This window comes from Lipophrys pholis (genome assembly GCF_963383615.2).
Source record: "Lipophrys pholis genome assembly, chromosome: 16".
Taxonomy (NCBI): Eukaryota; Metazoa; Chordata; class Actinopteri; order Blenniiformes; family Blenniidae; genus Lipophrys; species Lipophrys pholis.
The window spans coordinates 3979648-3996616 of NC_137634.1; the positions used below are offsets into that span (position 1 = coordinate 3979648).

The 16969-nt window shown below is 43.6% G+C and overlaps 1 protein-coding gene across 1 annotated transcript in view; it reads right to left on the bottom strand.

The window, feature by feature from the left end:
* Positions 1-16969, bottom strand: part of auts2a (activator of transcription and developmental regulator AUTS2 a) — a gene marked incomplete at its 5' end in the record, with an annotated part of 337317 nt that overhangs the window by 108153 nt on the left and 212195 nt on the right. Inside the window, 1 exon segment of the mRNA XM_080482610.1 lies at positions 14038-14067. Coding sequence (XP_080338736.1) covers positions 14038-14067 — 30 coding nt within the window.

A 16969-nucleotide genomic window follows, 5' to 3' on the forward strand; every position in this document is an offset into this window, starting at 1 on the left:
GTAGTGACTGGCCGTCTCCGGTGACACAAACAGCACGACATTAAGGGGACGGTTGTCTCCTGCATTTGCCTGTGAGATTGAGGCGGTGTTAACTCGGTAAACTCATCGCTGGGTATTTAGAATAAACCGATATTTCCCCCTCCATGTTTGCAAAGATAACCTTGCTCACACCAGATCGTTAAAACAATAAAATAGAATCCACAAACCAGCATATAAACCTTGTTAAAGATCCCATATTATGCAGCTTTTCAACACTTTCACATTGGTCTCGTTGGTCCACAAACATTGTATTCAAAGTTTATTCTATTTTATGATTTCCCCCATTCGAGTATTGGATCATAGGAGCTGCATTCAGAATCTGCTGTGTCTGCGTGAGCTGGACTGGCTCCGCCCACACATGCCCATCTTGGGAAGAGGAAGAAGTACTTGCTCTCATGGTGCCATGTGCCTGAGCAGAGCTGCCTAATTGTGGGAGAAGTCAAAGGGAGGGCCTACCTTCATTAGGATAACTGTTTTTTGCTCCATGTAATCGGAGAATCTGAGAATCGGCTAAATCTTTAAAACTAAAATTGACTGATAATGATATAATCCAGCTACCGATGTAGTAATTAACACAGATTACATCAAATCACAATGAAACTATGATACTATAATCAACCTGGTGATGACACTGTTGTTAAGGAAAACTAATGCAACTTACATGTAAACCGCATTTATTTTTGTAACATTTTTAAATACAAAACTGTAAACAGTTAATCTAACATTCTAAGAAGGTTTTGATAATCACTAAGCCATGAGATGCTTTGTAATTGTTAACTATTTCAGGTTGTAGGACTATTGAACAAGTGAAACATGTTAATACATTAACTGTCACCCAGAGCTTTCAGGATGACATTGTTGTGCAAACTCAATAACTAATGTACATTTGAACAAAACTGCAGGGGCTTCCCACAGTTTTCGACAAAATATGCGATAACACAGTGATTTACAGTCATCGGGCCTGTAAAGCCATTTGAAACATCACCACATGATAGCAGATGGTCCAACAGTCTGTAGAAACACTTATCTGATGACAAAAAAAAAAAAAACCTGTGAAAGACCACACAAAAACAGTCCAATGCTTTGCACCAAACGCAGGGGAAACTATGTTGCTGGAGATGAAACAAGCAGACGTCCTCTCTGGACAGACGTTTCCATCAAACACACCGGGAAACCAGCTCACCGGATCAGATTGGACAGATCGCTGCGAGCGAAGCTGTGACATGTTGGTTTTTTTGGAAGATGTAGATTTCATGTTGTGTTTCAGTCATATTGTTTTATTTGCCAGCCTCAATGATCGCACAGGATTTCACAAGTGCATATTTGTTTAAAATTCTAATCAAATGATCAATGGTGGCAGAAAAATGTTTTTTTTTTTTTGTTTTGTTTTTTAAATATCATGAATTGTTCATCATAGCACAGAATTCTAGACTCATTTTAGTGAGCCAGTCTGCATCGAGTGGATTTATGTTGCTTTCTTGCTCTCTGTTTCTGTGTGATCCTTTTCTCTCTTTCTATCCCCCAACACCACCCGGAACTGCAGAAAATCTCCACCTCTGACTCTAGTTCTGCAGGTTTCTTACTGTTCAAAGGGATTTCTTTTCCTTTCCTACGTCTCCTCGGATTGTTCAGGTGGAATTGTTGGATTTTCCTCTGTAAAAGTGTCTTGAAATGACTGTGTTATAATTTGGCGCTATGCAAATATAGTTGAATTGACTAAGACTGCAGTTTAAACACCTAGTTTTCCTTACTTTTGATTTTGAAAAACCTTTGCCAAGCTCTGCCAATAAATATAAGATCACAGTATAATTCATAAGAAAAAATTATGCAAAGTCAAAGTTATTCAAGCAGACAGATGAAATATGACTTTTAGAAACTTTGTGGACTGATCATTGTACCAAGCAAATTGTAAAAATTTTAAAGAAATGTTAATTTATCAACAATTTTTTTTAAAAAGAAACCTCATTAAATTTAATACTGGCTTTATGTTGAGATTGTAGTAATTTTCTGTACTAATTTCAAAATCAAAACTTACACTCAACCTCACAATAAAGAAAAACTTTGAAGTTTACATTTGAAGCTTATTATGGCACTACTTTACCGGTCCGGCCCACTCCTGATGATAGTGGACTTTATGTGGCCTCTGAACTAAAACGTGTTTGACGCCTCTGCTGTAAGGAAACTAATTTCAGTATGCACCTCTGTTAATTTGGCACAGAGAACACCAGTGGTTCTTGTCTTTGACTGCACTGGCTCAACTTTTGTCACCCGACAGATAACAGAGAGAGAAATTCTGCCTTGGCTGCAGGCATAAAGCCATTTTCTCTGATCTGTGGAGAGCAGAGAGCCAGAACAGAGAGCCAGTCAATTCTGAAGCAGGTAGCCTGCAGAAATCATTGGCTTGACAAAAGGGCAATGAAGGGGCAGAGGGTTTGTGTGAGAGTCACTGGCCCAGTTGCTGGGGGGGCTCATGTGCAGGTGAGCCGGGCCTTGACTGACATCCGCCGAGCGAAGTGAGAAGGTTTAACCTTGGTGTGTCGGAGGACTCGCTCTCAGCAGGGAGAGAGGGCGAGATAGAGAGACAGTGAGGGATGATGAGAGCGTGCGAGAGAAAAGAGATAGGTACTGCGAAGGGCTTCCTGCATAACAACAACCGACTTTTTCTTTTTTTCTTTCTTTTTTTTTTTTCATGAGCAGGCCTGTTTCCAGAGACTCTGGTTTGAACCCAAGGTCTTACTCCATGCATTATTAAAGACTGGTAACTGGCAACACTGCCTCATAAATAGAGATGAGGACAGACACCTGAGGAGCCAGGGCGCCGCTTACTCTTGATCAGGCACAAATCCACCGGCCTAACATGACCCGGAAGGTTCTGCAGTCACACACACACACACACACACACACACACACACAATGTGTGTGAGTGTTTTGTTACCGTCGCTGCGCCTGACGAATGGCACCATATGGAGCAGATTCATAATAACGTGCATCAACGGCATTAAAAATGTATGTAATTTAGTTTGATTGGACATGTGAGGCAGCCCGAGGGTTATTTTTAACTTTGGCTAGTTTTAATGTTGCCGCTAAAACAGTATTAGTGACATTATTAGGAACAAGGGAGCGAGCTAATGATGTGCAGAACAGATGGCTATGAAAGTAGTTCAATCAGTTACTGGGAATAATACGCCGGCCCGTCGCTGCACTATTGATAAAGAAATCTCGCTGCAAGAACAAACTTAAACAGTGGAGAAAAAAAATATCTCTCCCTCATTACGCTGGTACTTTTCTTAAATATACGCTGGATTTATTATCTTTTAACGGAGGTTGTGTTTCCACTCCACGGCATCTCCGTAGGTGGCCAATCTCATAAAACCTTTGATATATGTGCACAATTTGCCTGAAACATTTTTCTTTTCCAGGTCAGGAAAGAGGGAAATGGCTTTTTCTTTCCGCAGGAATGCACATCTCAGTCAAACAGCATATTTATGGTTTTTGTTGCTGATAGAATTATTTTCCATTCCCTGTGTTCTCAGCTTGCTCTGGGAATTGAATCATTGCCTTAGAAACATGATTCACTGCTGTGACTGTTCCCCCCCTCCTTCATTCAATTTCAAGGACTTGGCAACCTTGTCCTATTCAAACGTGTGCATTATTACATTTTATTGTTGGCCATAAATGAATGGTGAGGTTGAGCACTCTAGAGGCAAGTGTAACACATTAGGGCTTGTATAATATCACGTCTCAAGGTAAGAGTCAAACCTCCTGCAATCCTGTGTTTCAGCACCACGATTGCCACGATGAAAGCCATCAAAGAGCGTCGGGAGCGAATCTAAAGGGCAATAGCAAAACCTTTTATGCACGCAGAAAGTTTCAGATTGCATTCTACTTGCTTTTGAATGAAGGTGCATTTGAGTATTTGCCACATTTTGCCAACAACAAAAAAATAAATAAATTGAAGAAAACATCTTGGCACGTCTGTGACTGTAATAAGAATAACCCGAATGCCTCAGCGGTGACTTTAATAACCTCATGTCTTGGACCGTTAAACAGATCGTCAGCATTGACATACCAAAGTTAGAGCTGACGTAGTCCTGAAGTGCCTGGGAATGGTTTTTGTACAACTGATAAATACATAGTCTTTGTAAAGAGTCAAGGCCTTATCAGATACTTTCTTAAAGCTGGCACATCAAGTGCACGGAAACTGTTAAACAAGAATTAAATGGAATAAGTCATTATACTCATTCTGTGTATGGTGGCTGTAACCAGACCTCTGCTCACTGGAAATTGAAATATTCCAAAGTTGAAAGACGTTATATGATACACAAACAGTTGGTGTGGAGGTAATAAGCACCCGACATTTAGTTTGGCTTTAAAAACCTCTGCAGTGATGCGGATGTTGGTGTTTTAGAAGCGTCGCAGACTGTATTGAAGGTTTAATCATAAATCGAGGAAAAAAGGGCCTCGATAGCTGGTTTCAATGTAAGTCCTAATTGTTGGTCTCCAGTGTTGGCTAAAGAGGCAAAAGACAATAAAATGGAAAAAAGTTAATTTTTTTAAGTAAATTTTGGGCATGCTAATAAATCTCTAAATCTATAACGGCTGCTCAGAGGCTTGATAGTCAAGCATGATTGGGTGAGTGGGTTGTATGGATGAGACGTTCAAAAAGTTTATCATACAAATTGTGGCAGCATTGGTATCCAGAATTATTAAAAAAAAAATAAAAATAATTTTTTTTGCTCGTTAGCAAAAAGAGTGTGAAAGTGAAAACACTAAATTTTCATTGCGTTTTGTGAGTCTGTTTACGCAACAGTGGTGCTCGGAGCCACTGAAATCCCAACTTTTTGCAAATTCTTAAGGTGGAACTTTTTGAAAATGCTGCTACTGTTCATGTGTACCACGGCTGTAGTAAACACTTCTGCACATGCGTGATGAGATAGACAATAACAACAATGTTTGCCTCCAGAGTGTCATGGCTCCTCGTCCATACTTTCCAGGAACTTGGTTGTTTTATTTGTTTGACAGTCACTGTAAAAAGAACTTGGTCATCTGTCGATACGAATGCTTGTGTACTGACCATTGTTAATGTTAAAGCCTATTGTTCTCTGCATGCATCTGTGTGTAGCTTTATTATAAAAACAAAAACCATGTGTTTATATTTTTATTTTTCTGTTCTCTTGAAAGTACATGAAACTGGTTAAAATAAACTCTAAGTATCCTCATAACTTGTTAGATCAACATCAGTACAAACAGTTATCTGACACACAGATTTTTTATATTTCCAGATCCAAAAGCTTTCATGATATAATTTAAAACTCTTCAAAGGGACTTCAAAGCCGACTCACAATTTCCTATGAGGGGAAAGAAAAAAACCTTCAAGGTCTGACTCTATTGTTGTCATCCTAGTTTAAATGTTGGCATATCACTATATAATTGGTGGGAGAGAAGATCCCTGTCCTCATTTTGCGTTTTACAATTACAATTCTGGAAACCATAAAAGCTTAAACGGAGACAGATGGCACAAAGAAAACATTAGTGACACGATCATTGACCAGCTCGGAGGCTGTGAGTGTTAGCAGGAGGAGATGTGCTGTGACAGAACGAGGATTCACCTGGCGGGACGGCTGAGGGGGAGCAGGAGTTTACGCAAAGGACAATAAAGGGGGTCAGCCATCCTGACTAATATGAGCTAGTTTTGTGTGAGTCCTGGATGACTCATCAAACTGAATTAATTTGCAATTGTTCAGTTAGCAAGCCACATGAAAGCAGTCATATTATCCAGCTTTTCAACACTTTCACATGGGTCTTGTTGTGGTTCAAAATCATTGTATTCAAGTTTTTTTTGCCCCAAATCCTTCTTTTCCCCGATTTTCCTCAATTTGAATATTTGATCATAGGAGCTGCATTCAGAATCTGCTGTGTCTGTGTGAGTTGGACTGGCTCCGCCCACACAAGCCCATCTTGGGAAGAGGAGGAAGTCCTTCCTCTCGTGGTGCCACGTGCCAGAGCAGAGCTGCCTAAATGTGGGAGGAGTCAAAGGGAGGGCCTATCTTGATTGTGATTGGCTAAACCCCCGATGACACAATATAGAGTTTGATTTCTGATTGGCTGTTTGGAGCAACACACTTTTTAAAAATTGGGTTTTTACAAAACTGACATTTCCCCATCTACCTTTAGAAAAAAAATCTTAATTTACATGGACTGCATATACACCAGGTTCAGAGCTGCTATGAGCATGCCAAACCTGTAGGGGGCAGTGTAGCGAGAACAATGAAGCCATTATAGCCAATCAAAATCCGGGAGTAAACATCACGTCACGAATTGTAAATATCCGCCTACCCCCTTTTAGATGCACCCGGGGAGATGGATTTCATCCAGATCTCCACTTTCTTTCAGGAATCATCATTTGTAGTGAGTCGTAGCTGCGTTTATGTGTAAATGTGAGGCCCAAACGAAATTCAAATTCAGATTCCCAGGTACGTGTTAACGTGGCCTGAAACAAGTCAGGGAGAGAGATGACAGATTTTCCCAACTTCTGGGGCATCATTCCAGGTATGGGGATGAGTTTTACTGTTGGAAAACCATTAGAAAGCAAATTTTGCATAATATGGCCCATTTAAACAAGAGATCACATTTTGGCATATTTTTCCAGTTTTCTTCACCGGATTACAAACTAACATGAGGTTTCACGAAAGTTTGAATGCAAAACACTGCTTACAAGAGAATGATTAGCTAGAAACAGATGATTTTCACAATATTTTTTACATTTTGATAGCAACTTTTCAGTAATGATCACTGTACACAGAATCACCAGTATGCCGATGATACTGTAGTCTGCATGCAAAGCCAGGAGTCAGCGTTTCTTCTATAGCAACCACACACAATGTCAATGTGCAAGCACCTTCAAGTACTGTCTTTATTCATTGCATTGACCCTCTCAGTAGCTGGTGGAAATGTGACTCCAAATAAGAACTAGATGAAGAAGTAAATGTGGGGTTTATTCAACAAGTGCTGTTAATTTCAGAACGAAAGAGCAAAAAAAACAACCCTATACAATTGATGTGCAGAAGGACGATCTACTACGATCTAGATTCAACGATCTATACATTCAAAAAAAGTACAGTTTTGCCTGTTCATACGACAATGGAGACCAGTGTGTTACGAAAACGCTGCATTCTGGGAGTCGCTTTCAAACAAGACTGTTCTCAGAAAGTCACAATGGCATTGTTGTATGAACAAATAGCTAAAATCCAACAAAAATGTCACAATTTTACTTGAAACACTATGAAAACTGGGCCAAAGAAAGCAGCTGCAGCTGCATTTATAAATCACAGTAAGTTGTTTGAAATGACTCGTAAATTGCCGGCTGACTTTTTCACCTCATGTCGCCGTCAGGTCAGAGAAAAAAAAAAGGGGGACGTGAACATTTCTGTCAATTACACTGCTTCCATTTAATTACCAGCGTGTCAGTCGGGGGTGAAACGCTTTTCCTTTGACCTTCACTCGTGTGGCCTCGCACCACTCCGGGTTGGCGCTGTACCGCTGGGCGCATGCTCGAGATGAGCTGCACGACATGTGAGGGGAGGACAGTGTGTGTGTGTGTGTGTGTGTGTGTGTGTATGTGTGTGTGTGAGACTGTCTGGGGAGTGCTGCTGCCCACTGACCTGGTCATCCATCAGATGGAGTCCATCCATCCCCATCCACCCCACAGACACTCCCTTCCAGTATACCCCCCAACCCCCCGACTTCACCGCCCCCCCCCACCAAAGGGCCCATCAGTGCGGCGGCTCTATGCCAGACCTGGAATCTCCACATTAATTTCTCATCTGTGGCGCCCTAATGAGCTCCGCCTGCTCGTCCACCTCTGAGACCTCACTGATTATCAGACTGGGGTGGGTGGGTGGGAGGGTGGGGGGTTGGGGGGTGGGACCATTTGTCAATGGCAAGAAGTGGCATTTACACTGCTGACCTTGCTGCCAAGGAGAGAGGAATCAAATCAAAATGGGGGAGGAAATAGCAGAGTCGGAGGCAGGAGAGAAAAGAAAGCAATCAAAAGCTCGGGAGGGAAACGTTGTCTGTGGACACGGGGCGCTGCCGTATGTAAACATGATCTCTATTCATGGAGTTCAATGAGACGGGTGGGAACGGTGGGGGGGGTTACACGAGGTCCAAACGTCCATCATCTATGTGTCTGTGTGTATCTGTATGTTTTAGTTCTCACACAGGGATAAACATGTTATATCTCTGTGAGGAGACGCTGGCTCGGCTGCGGCGGTGGGCGGTGCACGCGCCTCAGAGGGAGCAGGGATTTGCAGGTTATTGGATGGAGAGGAGCGGTGTAGGTCTGTGACACCCGCTAACCTTGGCCAGTACTACTGGGACTCTGGGGGTATCCATCACTGTGGCAGCCCTGAGACTCAGACCCGGGGAAAAGCCACAGAAGTTGCCGGGGGAGGGAAAAAAGCTAGTAAAAATTTAATGCACTCCGCAGAGCGGTCATGTCATACTTGGTTATGGAAAATAATCCCAGATGCCTGCAGTGCTAAAATGGAGCTGTAATGTGCTCGCCTCCTAACCCGGCCTGACAGCCATGATGTACGACTACCATTACCGGAAAATATCACTTCAACTAACCCGTGATCCGGCTCCGCTAAGGGTCATATTATCCATGAGGAACAAATTACACTCCCCCAAAGTAAATACAAATTTCCTACACTGACTGGGTACAAAGCACGGAGAGGGGAGGGGGCAGGCGGGAACGTTACCTATGACAACGCTCTGCAGAGTGACAAGGATGATAAAGTACATGACAAATCACTGGCTGACAGGGTACTCTAGTGCAATCAGCCTCAGCCTCGGCCTAGCGAGCACCCACTCAAGCCTGTAAACACTACTCTCTTCCTTTGGAGGGGGCAAAACACATAATCTTTTAACGCTGACAAGTTGCTCTCTCCTTTTTATTACTCATCCTTCCCACTGCGGTGGAAGGAGGGAGGGTTTGAGGAGGGGGAGGAGGATATAAAATGGTTTTATGTACAGTGCTGCTGAGTGATTGAGAAACACGACTCTTCTGCTGTAATTGCCTGAGGGCAAACACAGCAAAACAATAAAGGAAGGGAAACAGCAAATATATTACCAGTTCAGATCTTTATTTTATGTCAAGGACAAACAGGTTCTCTCGGCTGCTCTAAAGCACCTACTTAGATCCCTCGCCTCCAATAAGAGCCCAGCACAGCAAATTACAGCACTCCGTTGCATGGCCATTAATAAGACGCAAAGCATTTTCAAAATGGCATTTACAGCTAGTGGCTACTGATAGAGCGAGTAAATAACGCTCAGGAAAGGTGTGGTCCATAAAAGAAAAAAGCCCGGAGGCGAGAGAAGCAGAAATAATAATAAAAAAAAAAAAAAAGCTCCATGGAGATAAAGTCCCGCAGATTACAGTGCAGAGTCACTGTCTTCTCTAAGTTACACTATTGGTGACACTGAAGGAAAATTTTTTTTTAAATAAAAATAAGGCTCGAGCACCAGCGGATATTCATGCTAAAATGTTTGAGTGGCAGTTTCAAGGTGCCACTTACTGGAAAAAAATCACTTAAGCATTAGCGCGTCCAGACAGAGCGAGTGCCTGAGCACTCTTGACAATATTACAAAGACTGCTACGACAAGGAGGACAAATTTACAACTGTTAAGATTCAAATAGAAAATGATTACTGTTGAATGTTTCAGTGGAGACATTTTTACAAGAGACTAGGCAAGGTGCATTTACATTTATGAATTACTGTATGGAATAATTCTCCCCGAAGGAGTTTAGCAGACTTTCCTCAGAGATCCCTCAGCCCCTTAAAACTAACAGCATGAATATATGCGTTTTTGTGGCGTTAGAGACAAATGTGAAATATATTGAGGAAAGAGTTGCAGTGCTTTCCAACCAATGTGAATAGCTTATTCTAACAGGACAAGCCTATTTTGGTCCACAAGGGCTAAAATCTTACTCCGATTCACCAAAATGTGGAGGAGACAAGTGACCGAGGACATTTTAATTATAAACATGAGCGCCACAGATTCGAGAACATTTCAACAATCTACCCAGAGCTCCCATCACTGATGGTTAATGACATTACGAGACCTAAAAGGGAAGATAGCTTCGATCATTCTGTACTTTCGGTAAAAGTTACATAAAGCTGGATGACACATCTACACTTCCTCGTACCATACGCAACTACATCGGTCCAGGTAGTGACGGATCCAGACGATAGCTGAACACCAGACTGAACCAGTGACTATTTCTCGCCATGTTTGCGTGACGCAGCAATTTTTCGTGGCGTTTTGGATGTCCATTTACAACGGGGCTCGGAGCCGTTGAAAAAATTTACTTTGTCAAAACGGCTCCCATGGTGGAACTTTTTGAAAATGCTCCAACTCCATCTCTGTAGAAACGTAAAAAAACTGTTCTGAACTAAGATGTAGTAAATGACATGCTTAGTAGATGGACAATAACAACGACGTTTGCGTCCAGACTGTCATGACACCCGGTCCATGGTCGTTTTATTTTGACAGTCACTGTAACAACAATCCAACTTGGTCGTCCGACCACTAGAATGTCCGTGTGCTCCCATTGCTAATGTTTACATTACGTATTGTACTCTGCGCACATGTGTGGTTTCACTAAGAAAATAACCAACAGCGCCAATTTGTGGCCTGGCATGCTAACTACATCAATTTCAGCGTTTCTGCTATTTCAATGCAAACGCAAAACCTTTCTGAAACGAAAACAACAACAACAACAAAAAAAAAGATTTGTCATCAGAGATTTGCCTCAGTCGGGGCAGCTACCGATCATGATATCACACCTTGTTATCGGCACTTTAAAGTAGAAACAAACCAGATTTCTTACCTACGATGCCATCCACAAACTATCCAGCACAATTAAACAAGGCGACAGTAGCATCAACAAAGTTACTGAATTATGGAAAATAAGCTGAAGAATGAAGAGATGATGATGCTATAGAAAGGAAACTTGAGTGTAATGTAACACAGCAGTGGTGGATTTCAGCCCATGTATATTTCTGGGCAGGTGCACGTCATGCTTCATGTCTGCAGATGCAAAATCTTGACAGTATGCTAAAATACCCAATCATAGAAGCGATTAATTGCACGCGCACATATCGTCCTCCTCTTCCTCACACACAGCTCTGACTTCTACCCTTGTCATTATCCGAGCTTGATAGTGGCAGACGGAGAGACGGATCCTGGTTGTCGTGGGCCCTCTCACTGAGATGCTAATGATAACGCGTATCGAGCTAATAATACCGGTGTTGTGTGACGAGTGATTGTAGCGAGCCTTCCTCCTACCTGTCTCCCAGCATGCCATTAACATGTCACGTTGGAGAGGGCCCATCCTACGGGTCACTTTGTAATGAGCAAATGCTCTGACAGTTCCCAACACACACACACACACACACACACACACACACACACACACACACACACACACACACACACACACACACACACACACACACACACACACACACACACACACACACACACACACACACACACTCCTGAGATGCGAATAGCTGTCTCTTATCAGAGCCTGGCAGCTCGCCGCCGACGCGGCGGAGGCCTTCTGCACCAGGCGGAACATGATTTCTCCCGGGAACACTTTTTCCATTTCCTGCTTTTGAAGGGAAACTAAATAAGCCACATTCGTCCTCATCTGAATACATTTGACCCATTAAAATGACTCGGCTCTCCTGCGTGCTCCTCTGCCGCGTCGTTGTAAAGTAGACCGCGTCGCCCACCGAATGCAGATGATGGCGGCGGTGGCGACGGCGGGCACGGCACGCCTGGCAGGAGGAGATAGTGGCAGAGGTGATGTGCACTGCGGGGGGTGGGGTGGGGTGGGGGGGGGGGGGGGTGGGGGTCAAAGTCTAGAGCGGGAACTCCAATTACTCCCTTACATCGAGGAGAAACACATGAGTCAGCCCCTTGTCATCGGGGTCCCCTATTTACTAATTCCCTCCTCTGTTACTTTAACACACAATTAATCAATGACAGGAAGGTGTAGTCGGCGCTGTTCATCAGGAGCGTAACGTGAGCCAGGGTGAATTAATACAGTCACTGGGGGGATTACAGCTTACCGTGCTCTCTCTCTCCCGCTCTCTCTCTTCGTGAAACAAAAAGGAATTGCCACCGAGACAGGAGCAATTTAAATCGACAACACTGAGTAATGACTCAATTTGCCGCACAGTCTAAACACCACAAGCAAATAGCATTACTAAATCATTAGAGTGCATCGAGATCTCTAGTTAGAAGTCAGTGGATAACGTGGCTGCTTCGAGAATCCCGGCGATCGGGACGCTTTGGACACAAACCGTCACACACGGCCAGCAACACACCTTCCTCTGACTGAAACATTATTAAAAGCTACACCCGCACCTTCTGCAGTAGGCACAGTGAAGATGTGAAAATGTCATTGTGCATTTTCTTTCATTGATTTCCATTGCGAGGCAGTCGGAGGATTTGATCTCCGGGAGGTAAAGGTGAGGGAAAAGGTTTGGGTGGATTGTTAGAGTGGCCCGAAAATAATTGGGGTGAATCAGACTTAACACATTGACATTTTCAGGAGAGTGCTGAAAATAATGGAGTGCACGGGGGAACATCACACTCTCTGATGTGGCTTCGTCTCAGTCCGGACTGAAGCGTGGACCATGAGCCCAGACCTCCAATGCTCTTTTTTTTTTTCCAGAGGTTTCATATTGCTTCAGCTTTAAAATTACAAGCCCATTCTAACACTGCTAACATGATAAACTTTCCAGAGGCTCCGCCATCAGAGGGTATTACCTTTTAACTCCGTCTATTTAAGTGAAAGCGCAAAGCTTCAATGTGTTTTGGGCGTTCGGAGTCACTGAGAACGCAACTTTTTGAAAACAACTCCAAGGTGGAACTTTTCGAAAATGCTACAACTCTATCTCCATGGAAACGGGGGGGGGGGGGGGGTTTGGGCGGTAGGACGCCCCTTTTTGAAAATACTCTGACTCTGTCGTAGTGGAAATAGTGGAGAACGCTGCTACTGCACATGCGCATCACGGCCGCAGTAAATAGTGGGAGTAGAAGGACAATAACAGATTCTGGATCAGGATTTCATTTTATAAGCTTTTAAGGGTTACGTCAAAACTACGTGACCGATTTTCATCAGTGATAGATGTCAAAAATCTCAGATTGTTCTTGTTCTCTGTGTGTGTGTGTGTCAATTCATTACTCAAACAAACAACAGCACACACTCTTGGCCCTAAAAGAAAACTACATCTTCTTTAGTTTTTCCTGCTGTCGCCGTGGAAAGGGACATAAATTTTCAAATGTGGTGGTGTACACTGGAAACTTTTCTGAAACAGAAACATTTACACACCCCACAATGAGCATGAAAAACAAACCTCTGGAATTTAATGCTCCCAGACTCATTCCAGCCATAACTTTTGTTTTGTGAAAGTGGTGACTGCAACAACGGTGGCATAAAAGTGAGAAACCACAACAGTAGGCTGATGCAGCGCAGGAAACTCGAAGGAGGTGTTGATTGGTAAAACAGGAGCAGGAATAGCACGTGTTCTCTCTAATCGGCACCGGTGTGGATCTCATGAACAGATCCGAATATAGTCAGATAGATGCATAGAAATAGCAAAAGATAGAAACGCTGGGGGAAAAACCTGCACCCACAGCTCCCTGGATGTCACAGCAAGTCTCATTTAAATGTCATCAAAACCCTAAAAAGCCAGAACACTTTGATTTAGATTTTGCACATCATTAAGTCATTTATAATTAATGCGCAAGTAATTAAGGCTTTCTCATTCTTATTAACAGGATGTTTAATTCTAATTACATTAAATTCTCCAGTCTTAACGAAAAGTCTAATGTTTGAATTGTATTGAATCCTGATAAAAGATGCCTGAAGCGCTTTCAACGCCACATGAAGAGATGCCAGACAGACGCCGGGCTTACCTTGTCGTCCTGGTCACTCTCTGTGTCACCCTGCAAGTGAAGAAAGGAAAATGATTAGATGTGGCGAGGTTTTGCACGGACGTAATCTCAACACACGTGCAAGCTGTAATGTAATTTACAATTTTATATCTTATTAGCTTTTTAATGACCAAACCTCTCACGTTGGGTTCATCAGCCGATATAAGCAACCGACAGGATGTGTGGCGCTGCCCTTGTTAACATTGAAACCGATGTAAAAGTCTGATGGCGCCGGAATTTCAAAACGCTAATCGCCCCTTTGAATTCCAATTCTGTGATGTGTGTTCCTGCTCGAGGCTGGGGATGGCGAAATGACAAGAGGAGGTAGAGAACTTTGTAATGGAGGGAGGAAAAAGTGGCTAGATTTCATTTTTTCGTTCCAATTTCAATTTCAAGGTCCACTTAATTCTTTATCAACTAATTAGTGTGATGCTGGGTGACTGGCGGCCCTCAACGCCGTGCATATGGCTGAGGTGCAGAGAAGCACTGGAGTCGGTAATGAAGAAGGCACTGGGGGGGAATATGGGCAGGGGCTGGTACAGTGTGTGGGTAGGAGAGCAGGAGGGGGGTGGTGGGTGTCGATTAAAGTATGGCGGGAGGGAGGGAAGGAGGGGGTGTAATGATTGACAGCCCAGGGAGTGAGCGACAGAAGGCCCTGCTGGTTTTTTTCCTTCCTTTCTCACTCTCCCCATCTCTCTTTTTTTTTTTTTTTTTTTGACTCCCTCTCTTGTTTTTTGCTGATCTGGGGCCCTGCAGAGCTCAAAGGTAACTGGCTGGGTTTGTGGCTGATCCGTTTCTCAGGCTGGATGGTAAAAAAAAAGGGGCCTTGCGAGCTCAGCAGGAGCATAGCATCCAATTTACAGGCCTGTCCCACACGGCCCCAGGGGCTGCCCGCGGCACACTGCCATGATGGTCAGCTCCAGCAGCTCATAAATTATGCAGAGGCAATAAACGCACTGGGCAAACACTCCTCAGACGTTCCCTTGCTCCATTTCTCTCTCACTTGCCTTTTCTCCACCACCCACAAGATTCCACCCCCGTTTTAATACACTGCGCAGGAAGCCAGCAGCCCTAAAGGCTGTCAGTGATGGAGGGGGACACTCAGGATGGTGACAGAGGAGAGCACATTATAATTACACGTGAGCGTCCGTGTGATATTAAAAGCTCCACACAGGGTGCATTTATACGTCTATTTTAACTTGTGAATAAACAGGTGTGTCTGTGGCGCGTCGTCCTCGTGCGGCTTCCCACACGGACCTGACTAATGCGGCAGCCGGCGAGATCAGCGGCGTTCAGGCCTCTCACAATGTGACGACGGCGGAGCGGCCGAGCGCTCATTAGCCGGTTCTCTGCCTGTGCATAACACACACCCGGGAACCCGGGCGGAGAAAGCCTTCAAATAATGGACATCATTTTTTTTTTTTTTTTTTTTTCCACTGTGTTGTGATCCATAAAAAAATAATAAAACTCTAGAATCTTTCTTGTGCCCACCCCCCCCCCCCCCCCCCGCTGTTCCCTGGCTGTGCAGCCAATTGCTTTGATTGCCAAGATAGAAGCCGGCTGGAATGACTTGCCCTTGCTTGTGAAGCAAATGGAACATGCTAATGGAACTCATCGTATTACCCGATGCAAAAGTGCCATAGCTCATTACTTTAAGATAAAAGGATATCATTGTAGACGGCAAGCAGAATTGACTTTCTGTGCTGCGACTTGATGATGATTTAATCAACTGCTCTCTTTCACTTCTCATCCCTGCGCCTGTCGCTTTTGCAGGTGCCACTAAACGAAGCACTCACACGGCTAGTGGGGGAGAGAAAAGAAAAGAAATTGCTGTCATTACTTTTTTTCCCCAGGAATAGAGGTATGCAAATTTCCCAGAGCGACAAAGGGTGGGAAAAAAAAAAAAAAAGGAAGAAAAAAAAAAAGGGAAAACTTAATAAAATGGAAATACCTTTATAATGAGCAAAGTAAAAAATCCTGAGATCAGGCCTGACAGGCAAGGGCAGGCAATTTGATCGTCCTCACAGTGCATACGCCAAAGCTCCCTCCAACTCGCTGCTCGAGCGCGGGGCAAGAAGCAACAAATAATAATATCTTTAAAAAGATAAAAACACATTTCAGGCGTACAAACAAGTCAGAGCTGTCACTCACTGATAAGTGATCATAGTGAACTAATGCGTTGCCTCATGCATAACGCAACCTGAGGCGGGGGAAAAGAATCCCTGCATATCTGGAGGGTTTTTCTTTTTTTTTTTTCTCCGAACTTACTGGTTCTTTCATCAGAAACGGATGCGGGTAGCTAGCACAAGTCGCAGCTTAGCTATAAACACCGGGAAATGTCACAAACGATTGGTGTGCCTCTTCATTATTAACCAAGGTATGGTGTTGTTTTTGGAAGGTAAGTGCGGGCTCCAACAGTCACTTATTGCTCCAGTTCAGTGTAATATGAATAGCTACTGACGGGTGAGTATGAATAAACCTGCAGAGCGACGGTTAACCGTAGAGTCAAAAATGCTTTATCCCCATCCTGGGAGAACGAGCCCAATGAAAAACCCGTGTCAAAGGTTTAAAATGAATCAGAATCGAATGTATTACACTACTGGGAGAGAGAGCAAAAACAACAACAATAGTACTATTGAGACGAGTGAGGTTGGTTCTCTGACAGGCCGAGGTAGGAAACTAGTCTTATTTAAAGCAACGGCAACGTACAGTAAGGAAACCATTAGTCCTCGGCTGACAAAGAAAAGTGATACTCTATCCAGGCCCAGTGCTATTTACACAGGGCAAGCATTATACTGTACAGCCAGACCCTGGTGTTTAGTTTAAGTAACACAGGAATGTCAAACATTAGCTCCAGCTCTAAGAGCTGTTGATGTTGGCCGGTATCCGGAGCACTTCTGATTGCCCCTCTGCT